Source organism: Eubalaena glacialis, chromosome 4, assembly GCF_028564815.1.
Source record: "Eubalaena glacialis isolate mEubGla1 chromosome 4, mEubGla1.1.hap2.+ XY, whole genome shotgun sequence".
Taxonomy (NCBI): domain Eukaryota; kingdom Metazoa; phylum Chordata; class Mammalia; order Artiodactyla; family Balaenidae; genus Eubalaena; species Eubalaena glacialis.
The window spans coordinates 169,635,899-169,648,395 of record NC_083719.1 but is presented as its reverse complement, the minus strand read 5'-3'; the positions used below and the strand labels follow the sequence as shown (position 1 = coordinate 169,648,395).

General features: G+C 45.1%; 2 protein-coding genes across 3 annotated transcripts; one reads left to right on the top strand and one right to left on the bottom strand.

Annotated features, from left to right (window-relative positions):
• Positions 1-5,859: 5,859 nt before the first annotated feature.
• On the bottom strand, positions 5,860-7,089 carry LOC133090224 (histone H2A type 3). The gene has a single exon (XM_061188556.1). The coding sequence runs from the start codon at positions 7,047-7,049 to the stop codon at positions 6,657-6,659; it is 393 nt and encodes a 130-aa protein (XP_061044539.1). The 5' UTR covers positions 7,050-7,089; the 3' UTR covers positions 5,860-6,656.
• Positions 7,090-7,352: 263 nt separating this feature from the next.
• LOC133091148 (histone H2B type 3-B) lies at positions 7,353-10,352 on the top strand. 2 transcript variants are annotated; one of them, XM_061190106.1, is made up of 2 exons: positions 7,353-8,500; positions 9,728-10,352. In XM_061190106.1, the coding sequence occupies exon 1, from the start codon at positions 7,363-7,365 to the stop codon at positions 7,741-7,743; it is 381 nt and encodes a 126-aa protein (XP_061046089.1). In that variant the 5' UTR covers positions 7,353-7,362; the 3' UTR covers positions 7,744-8,500; positions 9,728-10,352. The 2 variants fall into 2 exon arrangements, with proteins under 2 accessions (XP_061046089.1, XP_061046090.1); XM_061190107.1 differs by lacking the exon at positions 9,728-10,352 and adding an exon at positions 9,638-9,716.
• The last annotated feature ends 2,145 nt before the right edge of the window (positions 10,353-12,497 follow it).

Here is a 12,497-nt window from a genome sequence, read left to right as displayed (position 1 = left end):
CCTCCAAGGTCACTACAGGTCATGGTGCAGAAGGGCTCACAGGCCACATTAGAAAGCTCAAACCACGTGGTTTATTAAATTAATTTAAAACAGGCAACAAGAAGTAAGGGGGAAGAGATGGGGTGAGATGGGGTGACACAAACATAGGTGTCAGTGAGGAGGAAAGCCGCACCACCTGATCCTGGGCACACGTGGACATGTGTGTGTCCTGTTCTCCCTGCCACCTAGCCTCCCTGCTGATGGTGAGGTTATGAGGAACAGGGTCCAGGAGACACCAGGGGTCCTGGGCCAATGCATACAGGTGCAGCCACACAGGGACAGGCTCTCCTGTGGAGAGTCCCAGCAGTGGCTGCTTAAGATCTGTGAAAATTGAGTGCCTCAGGGGTTCTGAATGCTTAGTAGCTATTGTATACTTAGTGATCATGAATCTTTAATGCCTCTTGTATACTTAATGATCACAAATATTTAGTGACCAGATGCCTCACATTTACTTACCTTTGTCTTGGTGTTTCCATCCCATCCATCAATTTGTGGATTATTGGCATCTTTGCTATGTTGAGTCTTCCAATCCACGAACACTGTATGTTTCTCCATTTATTTAGATCATCTTCCATTTCTTTCATCATCATTTTGTTATTTTCAGCAGCAAGTCCTGTACATGTTTTGTTAGATTTATACCTGTGTTTCCTTTTTTTTGGAGTGATTTTACATGGCAATGTGTTTTTAATTTTGGTTTTCACATGCTCAGTGTTTATATACAGAAATGCAATTGATCTTTGTGTTGATCTTGCATCCTGAGACTTTACTGAATTCAGCTATCAGTTTTTGGGGTTGTTTCATAGATTTCTTGGGATTTTCTGTGTAGACAATCATGTCATCTGCAAATAGTTTTATTTTTTCTGTTCCAATCTGTATGCCTCATCTTCCTTCCTTCCATTCCTCCCTCCCTCCCCCCTTCTCTATTTCTTCTTTTTCTTTCCTTTCTTTTCTTTTCTCTTCTGGTCTTTTCTCTCCTTTCTCTTTCTCTTTCTTCCTTCCTTCCTCCCTCCTCTCTTTCTCTTTCTTTTCTTTCTGGCTTATTGCACCAGCTAGAACTTCCAACACTACACTGAATGAGTGGTTAGGCGGACATCCTTTCCTTGTTCCTGATCTTAGAGGGAAAGCATCTAGTCTTTCACCATTAACTATATTGTTATCTGTCAATGCTTTTTCTATGCTTTTTCTGCATCAATGGAGATGATTACATGATTTTTCTCCTCCTTCTTCTTTTTTCCCTACCTGTTGATGTGGCGGATTCCATTGAGTGACTTTTGGTAGATTTTATTCCCAAGGAGGGAAACTGAATTTTTGAGAATCTCACTTATGCTGTAGTGTTGGTAGCAGGAGATTAGTACAGAGGCAACTGAAGTAGTTCAGGTAAGAAATGATGGTGTACAAGTTTCCTGTGGCTGCTGTAACAAACTACCACAAGCTGAGGTGGGGAGGGGGTGCTAAAACAACAGAAATATTTTTCCTCCCAGTTCTGGAGGCCAGAGGTCAAGGTGTGGGCAGGGCTGTGCTCCCTCTGGAAGAGGCATAAAGGGGAGGATCCTTCCTGCTTCTTCCAGCTCCTGGCACTCCAGGAGCCCCTTGGCTTGTGGCCACTTCACCCCAATCTCTTCCTCTGTAGTCATGTGGCCATCTCCTTGTATCTCTGTGTCTTCTCCTCTTCTGTCTCTTGTAAGAATAGTTGTCATTGTATTTAGGGCCCATCCTAATCCAGGATGACCTTCTCATCTCAAGATCCTTGATTTAATTACACCTGCAAAGACTTTTTCCAAATAAGGTCACAGTTGCTGGCTCCAGGCCTTAGGATGTGGACATATCTATTTTGGGGGGGAAGGGGGGGGAAGCAACCTTCAGCCCACTACAGGTGGAATCCAGGACTAGGGTGGTAGCAGCTGACATAGACAGAAAGATCTGTCTTCCTGATGTTTACCAACTTGCTATTGGTCTCCATGTGAGCAACCATGGAAAAGAACAAATGAAAGGCAGATCTGTTAGTGTATTTAGTTTACTTGAGTCGCTGGAGAATGGCAGGACCATCTACCTGACTGGGGAATGATGGAGAGGTGGTAGTGTGTGGGGGGGGTGTCAGGCTCAGAGTGCAGTCCAGCCATAACGAGTGGGTGGAAATCCCCAGCAGGAGCATTAAACCTGGCACTCTGGGAAGACATCTGCCATCAATGATGTTTGGACGTCACTGAAGCCCATCTCATCCATGACCTGGATGAGACTGTGAGAAAGAGGAAGGCTCTGGTCAAACCACAGAACCCGTGGTGGATGGCAACATGGCCAATTGCCACTCCTAGCATTGAGAGTGGAGGCTACTGGTCCACACATAGGGTCCAGTGGGCCTTGTGATTCGCCGAATCCCAGTTTGGGGCCTGAGCGCAGTGTGCAGGCCAGGCCTCAGGGGTCCTGAGCACTTTTTGTCTTCTTGGGACTGTGTAAGGAAGCTTGAATTAGCCATGGGGAGAGATGGTGAGAAGAACCAAAGTATTCAGATATGTGAGAGAGGCTGCCAGACCAGCACCTTCCCAGGGACCCTCCCTCCACAATGACCCATGACTGATCGACCAACTGACCCCCCAGCTGGCCCCAAATGCCTATGAGCCAGCCTTCAGCATCTTCACTAACCACCAGCTTTCTTGGGGGTCCAGCTCAAACTGCTGACCTACAGGCCCTCTAGGACATTTGGGGCTGATCTGCCATCCTGTAGGAGAGAACAGGAAGGACATGACCCAAAGAGGGCTGCAGGTGACTGGGAGTGAGCTGAAGACAGGGCAGCTGGAGATAGAGGTGGCCTGGAGGCCCAAGGGCAGTGCTCACAGGAGGGGCTGCTGCGTCCAAAGTCGAGAGGGAGTTGAGAAGCACCAGGACCTGGTGTCCCCAGAGACCTGTGCAGGAGGCAGTAGAACTGAGCTGACCAGGAGGTGGGAGGGAGGGGAATGGGCAGAGAAAAGGATGCAGTTTTAGAGCTTTTGCTGGGCATGCATTGGAGAAAATAAAAGCCTTCATGAAGTTTTGTGAGCAATGCATGGAAACAAGACCCTGGCTGGGGGGTAGGGGAGTGGGGGGGCACTAGGCAGATTCTGATGACCAGGGCTGGGGCAGCCATGTAACAGGGTGACATAGGGGGAGAATAGCTCAGTTCAGCCCAGATCTGATGGCACTGGGAGCCGGGTGACCCAGTTCTCCAAGTTCTAATCCAGGGTCTGGGGGAGCACAGAAACTCGGGGAGAGGGGGAGGAGTCCATTTGCTTTTTCACTTGGGAGATTCTTGAATATGTTGGTGAACATACGGGAACTGATACAGTAGGGAGGAGAGACTAGATGTGCAGCAGGGGCTGGGTGCAGGCCACGCCCAGGAGAGAGGTGAGGGGGGCTATTTGACTTGGGCCAGGCTGAGAATTCCAGAAACTGAGGACACTTTATCTGCAGTGGGCATGGATGTTTCTGAGGCTTCCCAGGCTGCATTCTTCCTCTGGGATCTCCCACCTCCTTTCTTCATCTTTCATAGAGACGTGGGGAGAATGACCAAGATAATTCTGGTGAAGGGAATGTGTGACATGTGGCAGTTGGCTGGAGAAAGGACTTGAAGCTCCATCGAGGCAGGCAGACGGAAAGGCTGTGGCCACCCAAAGGGACACCATGCCCCTCTTCCCACATGGTCTCTAAGGGATGCTACCGTGCAGCCAGGCCAGCCGCTGTCCATCCCACACCCCACCTACTGGATAGAATCGATGGAGACACCCAGTCTCCTCCTCTTCTTTTTAGTGCATATCCATGTATTAGGTTCACATTTCTTTTTAAATCAAGGTGAAATTCACATAAACATAAACCATTCTAAAGTGAGCAATTCAGTGACATTTAGTACATTCACAATCACCTCTTTCTAGCTCTGAAACATTTTCATCACCCCAAAAGTGAACACTCTGTATTCTTCCCTCTACCCCCCAGCCACTGGCAACCACTAATCTACTTTCTGTCTCTATGGATTTGCCTGTTACGGATGTTTCATATAAAAGGGATCACGCAATATGTGACTTTTTGTGTCTGGCTTCTTTAACTTAGCACAATGTTTTTGAGGCTCATCCATGTTGTATGTGCCATTCCTTTTTATGGCTGAACAGTATTCCACTATATGGACAGACTACATTTTTGTTTATCCATTCATCTGTTATAGCATTTTGGGCTATTTCCACCTTTGGGATGTTACAAATAATGCTGCTCGGAATGTGACATGGATGTATGGGTATCTGAGTCCTTGTGTGTATCTGGGGGTGGAATTGCTGGGCCATGTGGTGCTTTCTTCTTTAAGCATGAGTCTGATGAACTTTCTCTACCAAGGCAGGCAGCTCTGCATACTTTATGTTTCTGAACCTGATAACCCTGAGAGATGATCAGATTTTAGACCAGAGCTACCCAACAGAACTTTCTGTAATGATGGAGACCTTCTATCCAATGGAGACCTACCTGTCCAATGTGGTAGCCACTAGCCATGTGTGGCTAGGGTGACTGAGAAACTGCACCTTTGTATTTAATTTTAATTAACTGAAAATTAAATAGGCCCTGTGGCTGTATTAGCTCAGCCTTAGAAGTGCCAAAAGAAGAACTGACTGCCCCTTAGAGCACCTCCCACCTCACGCTTTTTTAAATAAATAAATAAATAAATAAATAATTAATTAATTGGCTGCATTGGGTCTTCCTTGCTGCCCGTGGGCTTTCTCTAGTTGCAGCGAGCAGGGGCTGCTCTTCATTGCGGTGTGTAGGCTTCTCATTGCTGTGGCTTCTCTTGTTGCGGAGCACAGGCTCTAGGTGCACGGGCTTCAGTAGTTGCAGCACGCAGGCTCAGTGGTTGTAGCACACGGGCTTAGTTGTCCCACGGCATGTGGGATCTTCCCGGACCCGGGCTTGAACCCGTGTCCCCTGCATTGGCAGGCGGATTCTTAACCACTGTGCCACCAGGGAGGTCTTCATGCCTCCATCTTAACATTCCACTTGAGGAATTGAAAATCTGGAGCTCCATGATGATATTTGGAAAACCCAAGCTCCCTGCTCCTGAGAAACCTTTCTTTCTTAAATACCGCTGAAGGGGTTGAAGATATACAATGACCTACATGAATATCAATGCAAAAATCAAATTTAAGCTAGAATTGAAGGCTGTCACTGGAAACATAATGTATACCTCTCCAGAAGGCTCTATAATCTCTTCCTTAATTCCTTGCAATTTGTTTCACTGAAATGGGTCCCACTGGGTAATGTGGGTCCTGCTATCTCTACCTACACTGCAGGGCAGTCTGGTGTTTTTTCCATCCACATTGATAGTTCCTATCAATTTTTGGTGCGAACAGTCTCAGTGCTAGGATATTTTCTAAAGACTAGCAGATACGTGGTTAGCTCCAGATAGTGTCTAGGGAGCCCTGATTTGAGTACATGTAATTTTAGTAAGATAACTATTTATTGTATAATATTCCTAAATTATTTTACTGGCCTGTATTTATTGTTATAATAAAAAAATTAATGGAATCACTAAGGATAATGACAGCAGGAATAGACAACATTTACTGAGCTCTTATATTGCGCTAGGGATTTTTAAACAAGGGGATTAGTATAGATTAACTCATTTAATCCCTTCACCCCATGAAGTAGGTGCCATTAACATTCTCATTTCTCAGTTGATTTTGCAGAAGCATCTCTGGGACACTACAACCCCTATTTATAACAGAATGTGGAATTCATGAAGTCATCTTCTGAAATATCCACATATATATTACTTAATCTGGTCCTAACAATGTTCACTTTAAATTTACTATATTCACAAACGTAATTTTCCTCATCAAACTCAAGGTACAAATTATTTTATTGACTTTAGCGATCAGTTTAAGGGGATCTCTGATTAACGTTTGACCAACCCAAATTTAACAATTTAAATTCTTTTAAATAATTATTCTATTTACCATGAGATTTCCTTTAAAAACTTACACCTACTTTCGAAATATAATTTGACATTTTCAAATGCTGACAAACCCTTCCCAAGACCTTAGAATTCCCAGTACATTATACAATTCTGATCGCATGTTCTCTAAAAAACTAAGTCATGCATTCATACATTTTAAAATGGAAATGTTTACCTATCAGAACCTCAAATGGTAAAGTTTCTTTCAAGATTAAACACTTTCAATACCAGATCAATCTACCAGATTTTCCCTGGGATATAAAAACTACGTATTTGGTGTCTAAATCTCAGTGATGACACTTTCCGGAACCAAAGTAGCTTGTCACCAGTGATAACAAAGACACCTTCAGGATGAGTGGGATTGAAACCCCATGAGCTTGGTGGTGGCAAAACTCAAAACGGCCGCGTGTCAGACGGCATTCCCCGCAAAAAATTAACACGAGCCCACTGTGCCCCTAGGCGCACCCCAATCATGCCCCGGGGTCGGTTTCCCGCGAGCCCTGCCTTGCGCAGGTTCGCACAGGAACGCGCTCAAAAGGACACAGCCCTCGACCAGTGCGGCTCTTTTCTAGAAGATATGGGTGGCTCTGAAAAGAGCCTTTGGTGTCACGGGGCCCCCGGGGCGCACGGCCGTTTCCGGCCTGCCTCCGCGGCCTCACTTGCCCTTGGCCTTGTGGTGGCTCTCCGTCTTCTTGGGCAGCAACACGGCCTGGATGTTGGGCAGGACGCCGCCCTGCGCGATGGTCACGCGGCCCAACAGCTTGTTGAGCTCTTCGTCGTTGCGGATAGCCAACTGCAGGTGGCGCGGGATAATGCGAGTCTTCTTGTTGTCCCGCGCCGCGTTGCCCGCCAGCTCCAGGATCTCAGCCGTCAGGTACTCCAGCACGGCTGCTAGATACACAGGCGCACCAGCACCCACACGCTCAGAATAGTTACCTTTCCGGAGCAGTCGGTGCACTCGGCCGACAGGAAACTGCAGGCCCGCGCGCGACGAGCGCGACTTCGCTTTCGCGCGCGCCTTGCCTCCCTGTTTGCCTCGGCCGGACATCTCCCAATCACGCGCAGAGAAAAAAGAAAGCCAAGAAACAGAACCCCAGGCAACGAAGCTATAATCCTCAGTGAGTCCTTATATATGGTCTTGAGGTAGTGGAGCCGGCGCCTCCCGATTGGGTAGCGATGGTGCCCAATCAGAAAGGGAAGCCGCCATCCCCTAATTTGCATGCGCCTTTTCCAGTGATGACGTTGCGCTGCCCTTGATCCTATCAGAAACTAGAAGCTCTTCATTCCTCATTTGAATACAGGACGTATAAGTTGAGTTGCTGGAGGGGTATCGGTTTTTCTGTTTGGAAAGATCTGCCGTAATGCCTGATCCGTCAAAATCAGCTCCGGCACCCAAGAAGGGTTCTAAGAAGGCCGTCACGAAGGCGCAGAAAAAGGATGGCAAAAAGCGTAAGCGCAGTCGGAAGGAAAGTTATTCCATCTACGTGTACAAGGTGTTAAAGCAGGTGCACCCGGACACCGGTATTTCTTCTAAGGCTATGGGTATCATGAACTCGTTCGTCAACGACATCTTCGAGCGCATTGCTAGTGAGGCCTCTCGTTTGGCGCACTACAACAAGCGGTCTACCATCACGTCCCGGGAGGTGCAGACGGCCGTGCGCCTGCTTCTTCCCGGTGAGCTAGCCAAACACGCCGTGTCCGAAGGTACCAAAGCCGTCACGAAGTATACCAGCTCCAAGTGAGGCACGCCCCGGCTCCCGGGAACCCAAAGGCTCTTTTCAGAGCCACCCACAAGATCGAGAAAGGGTTTCGAACACGTGAAGGGTTGTTATGTAAACGCATCCGATGTGTGCTCCTTAGCGGTTCCTTGGTTACTGAGAGGACGTTCTTGTTCTCCCTGCTCCCTGTAGACGTGTGTGCGCGTGTGTATGGGAGCGGAATGGGAGAATATCTGCTGCTTACGGAGGTCGGGTATGGACTGGCGACCCAAAATAACAATGTGGGAGGCAATCAGAGACCGGGTGTCCACCCTCGCCTTCGCTCAAGGTTATTGACGCTTCACTAAACAAAGTAGGAACCCTGAACTCAAGTGTCCTTAGTGTGTGGAGAGTGCCATTTCCGGGGCTTGCGGGCATGGACTCCATGTCTAGTTTTGTGTTCGTGTGGTGTGAACCTGTGGGTGAGGAACGCAGGTCACCTGCCCCCAGTGGGACTTCGTGCCAGTCTCTCCACCTCCGTGTCCCTGATGGGTGAACCCGAAGGACGCACTTGGTGAGGCCCTGGGGGTTGTCGCGCAGCTCTGGCGGTGGCGCCTGACGCTGCATCCCCGCCTAGACCAGACACCTTTATCCTAAGGCAATGAACATTTCCGGGAGGATGTTTGCATGTCTGCATCCTTCAATCGCAGGATATTTGACAACCGAAAGGAAAACGGAAGCGTGGTGGAACGCAGCGCTCCTTGCGCAGGAGCCGGATGTAAAAAGCCGACCCCTGCTGCAGGTAGCTTTAAGCGGGGGTGGGGAGGAGGGCAATTTAAGAGAAAAATAACGTTTTTCGAAGCAAATGTAGTTTTCACACTTCAGCCACGTTATTTTCTGTGACGCACTAGTGACGCAGAACTTACCTTTTTCTCTGAATTCATGGCATTCATTTGGAAAGTGTCATCTTAGTTCAAGGGAAAGCTCTTTGGCATGAAAAGTCTTCACTCTGAAGAAGACATCGCCTACCTTTTTTCTTGCCTTGTTTTTTCTCATTTTTGTAAGAAGGAGATTTCAAATAATCACTTCCTTTAGCCGTTTTGAGAATTAGGTTGAACAGACGTTCAGTTAAAGGCTAATAATCGTGTTTTTGTGAATCATCTCCAAAGGAAGCGGGTTGCATGCCTGGTCCGGCTGGGCGGGCGGAGCTGGGGAGGAAACGTCGCCACCCCCACCGAGTGTCCTCAGCCAGGGCTGCTGGAAGCCCATCGGCACCCCCCTCCCCGCCCCATTCCTTTTCTTACGTGGGTCCACTCTAAAAGAATTTCTAAAACCCCACACGTTTTAAAGTTGGCGTCCAAAATATTTTATGGCTAGTTCAAATAGTTGCAAGGATGCAAACCCCAAGGTAGGACATTTTACAAAACAAAATGGTCTCACATCAATCTTTTAAAGGTATCCTGAAATAGCAATTCGATACCATAACCATAGCAACTCATGAAATACACTATTAAATTACTCGTTAACACAGCGATTTTAGATAATTTTTTCACCTTGAACTCATATCTCCATTCAACTTCTGCCTTAGAATTTCATCCTAATGTAAGATATATATTTTTTACACTGTTTTATCTATCTCCTTTCTCTACAAAAAAGGATATTGAAATTTAAAAACACTTGTAGGTGACCAGAAGTCAGTGTTTAAAAATCATCTGGACAGTACACAATTGTTTAAACATAAATAAGTTTTGATAGGTATATGTAAAACCGAAAATAAAACCTAAGTGACACCTGCCTCATTTAAAGAGATGGATAGTGGTCCCGCCCTCCCTCCCTCTCCCTCCTTTCTGCCTCAATTAGTTTGTGCATCCATGGGCATGTATGGTTACAATGATAGCAGTGTGCAGCGTCATTTCTTTTCCTTTGTTCTCTTTTATAGATACGAGCTCTGAAACAGTATTAACAAAAATAAATACCTCGAAATGGGAATTTTGTCACAGCAGTTCAACTCATTTCTTTGCCTTCCTAGTTGTAATACAGAAATTAAACAGTGGGGCTTCCCTGGTGGCGCAGTGGTTGGGAATCCGCCTGCCAGTGCCGGGGACAAGGGTTCGGACCCTGGTCCGGGAGGATCCCACATGCCGCGGAGTAACTCAGCCCGTGCACCACAACTACTGAGCCTGTGCTCTAGAGCCCGTGAGCCACAACTACTGAAGCCTATGTGACAGCTGCTGAAGCCCGCGCCTTGAGCCCATGCTCCACAACTGGAGAGGACACCGCAGGGTGAGGCCCGTGCACCTCAGCGAGGAGTGGCACCCCGCTCACCACAACAGGAGGGAGCCTGCATGCAGCAGCGAAGACCCAACGCAGCCAAAGAATAAATAAGTAAATAAATAAGTAAAATAAATCTATTAAAAAAAAATTAAACAGCGATCTGTCATCAACAAGTCCACACCTTTAATTTTCTCAGTAGATATCTGATTCATATTAAAAACTGCAAAATTCAGTCCTCCACTTTGAAATGGGAACCTGCTGACTGGGTCCAAGCCCTCAGCCTCCTACCAAAGTAGATTGGGAGTCAGTATCTTAATGAAAACTTCTAGCCACATGAAAGTAGTCTTACAGATTCACGTGATTCTTTACCTTAATGAGCTTAAACCATAGGTCTAATAAATGAAAACTGTCTCCAGCAGAGAATGTGATAGTGCTAGCAGTAGGCAAAAGCACTGCTTAGTACCAAAAATAAAAGAAGCAAAATGAAGATTTTACAATAATTTGCAAATACAATTCTTTAAAAAATAAAATTTTCTGCAAATAATGCAAAATATCAATTTCTCAGTATTGTTGACTCCTTTGGCACACAGAATTATCTTGAAGTTAAAAAAAGGCTGCCTCTATTTGCTGAACAGTCCAGCAGAGGTTGTACACACAGCCTCAGGTGCAGACTGGGCTTGATTTGGCCATCTCCTAGGAGGGGAATCTGTTAAGGAAGAGGCAAGGTGATACAGAGTCCCTGCTATTGAGATTTTATGATTGAAAAAACAGAGAAATTGTATACAGAAACCATGTCTATCATATTGTTACAACAAAGAAATACATGTTCTGTTAAGTTGAAAGTTAAACTAGGGCAGTTAACCAAATACTTGAGAATACATAGAGGCAAGGAGAACTAGGACTCAGCACAATGGAATCATTCTCTGGATCTGAAATAACCAAGGTAAATGCTTAAGCTAAGGACCTGGAAGGAACTGGAGGAATTTTGCAGGTATACAATCTGAAATGTATCTAGGAGACTCCTTTTTCATACCAGAAATTTCAAGTCAAATTTGTTAATTATTACGGAGTAAAGAAAGTATTTTGGAGGGGAAAAAACTGTCCTTTTAATAAGAAATTACAAATGCAAAACAGTATTTACTGTATAGGAGGTTAAATATTGATTATTAGTGGCAGGCCCTGGAAATGATGTGTGTGAGTCCCTGAGGGAGGAGTCAGACGGCCATTGTCCACCTGAGGGAACACAGCTGTGAATCCAAATCTCACATAGCATTTTGCCTCTTGGAGACTGGGTTGTTCTCTGAAGGTGTTCTTCATGGTTTGGGAGTCACCAGCACTATGAGATATTTTTTAGAGTGAGAACAGCATGGGCCCAGTAAGGCCTTGCATACCTTAGTTGTTACTAAATGTGTCATGTATTTTGCATATGGTTAACTGAATTTTTTTTTAAAGTGCTACGTTTGTTTTATTGAAAAGCTTCTTAAAAGGAGCGTAAAGGAGAAGTTACAAGACATCACCGAATTACAAAGGATCATAAAAGATTACTGTGAACAATTATACACCAATAAAATGAAAAACCTAGAAGAAATGGATGAATTTCTAGAAATACACAATCTTCCAAGGCTGAGTCAGGAAGAAATAGAAAATATGAATAGACCAATCACCAGGATTGAAACTGGATAAGTAAAAAAACAAACAAAGCCTCCCAACAAACAAAAGCCCAGGACCAGACATTTTCACAGGTGAATTCTACCAAACATTTAGAGAAGAGTTAGCACCTATCCTTTTCAAACTATCCCAAAAAATTACAGAGTAAGAAATGCTTCTGAACTCATTCTATGAGACCAGCATCACCCTGACACTAAAACCAAAGATATCACAACAAAAGAAAATTACAGGCCAATATCACTGATGAACATAGATGCAAAAATTCCCAACAAAATATTAACAAACTGAATTCAACAAGACATTAAAAAGATCATACACTATGATCAAGTGGGATTTATCCCAGAAATGAAAGGTTGCTTCAATATCTGCAGATCAATCAATGTGATACACCATATTAACAAACTGAAGAATAAAAATCATATGATCATCTCAATAGATGCAGAAAAAGCTTTTGACAAAAGTCAGCATCCATTTATGATAAAAACTCCCAATAAAGTGTAGGTATAGAGGGAACATACCTCAACAGAATAAAGGCCACAAGCTCACAGCTAACAAACATCATACTCAGCAGTGAAAAGCTGAAAGCATTTCTTGTAAGATCAGGAACAAGACAAGGATGTCCACTCTCACCTTTTTTATTCAACATAGTATTGGAAGTCCTAGTGACAGCAATCAGATGAGAAAAACAAATGAAAGGAGTCCAAATTATAAAGGAAGAAGTAAAAATGTCACTGTTTGCAGATGACATGATACTATACATAGAAAATCCTAAAGACACCACCAAAAAATTACTTGAACTCATCAATGAATTCAGTAAAGTTGCAGGACACAAAATTAACATATAGAAATCTGTTGCA

Bases quoted from the DNA above. Each gene is read 5' to 3' on its own strand.
- LOC133090224 (XM_061188556.1), bottom strand. From the start codon at position 7,049: ATGTCCGGCCGAGGCAAACAGGGAGGCAAGGCGCGCGCGAAAGCGAAG.
- LOC133091148 (XM_061190106.1), top strand. From the start codon at position 7,363: ATGCCTGATCCGTCAAAATCAGCTCCGGCACCCAAGAAGGGTTCTAAG.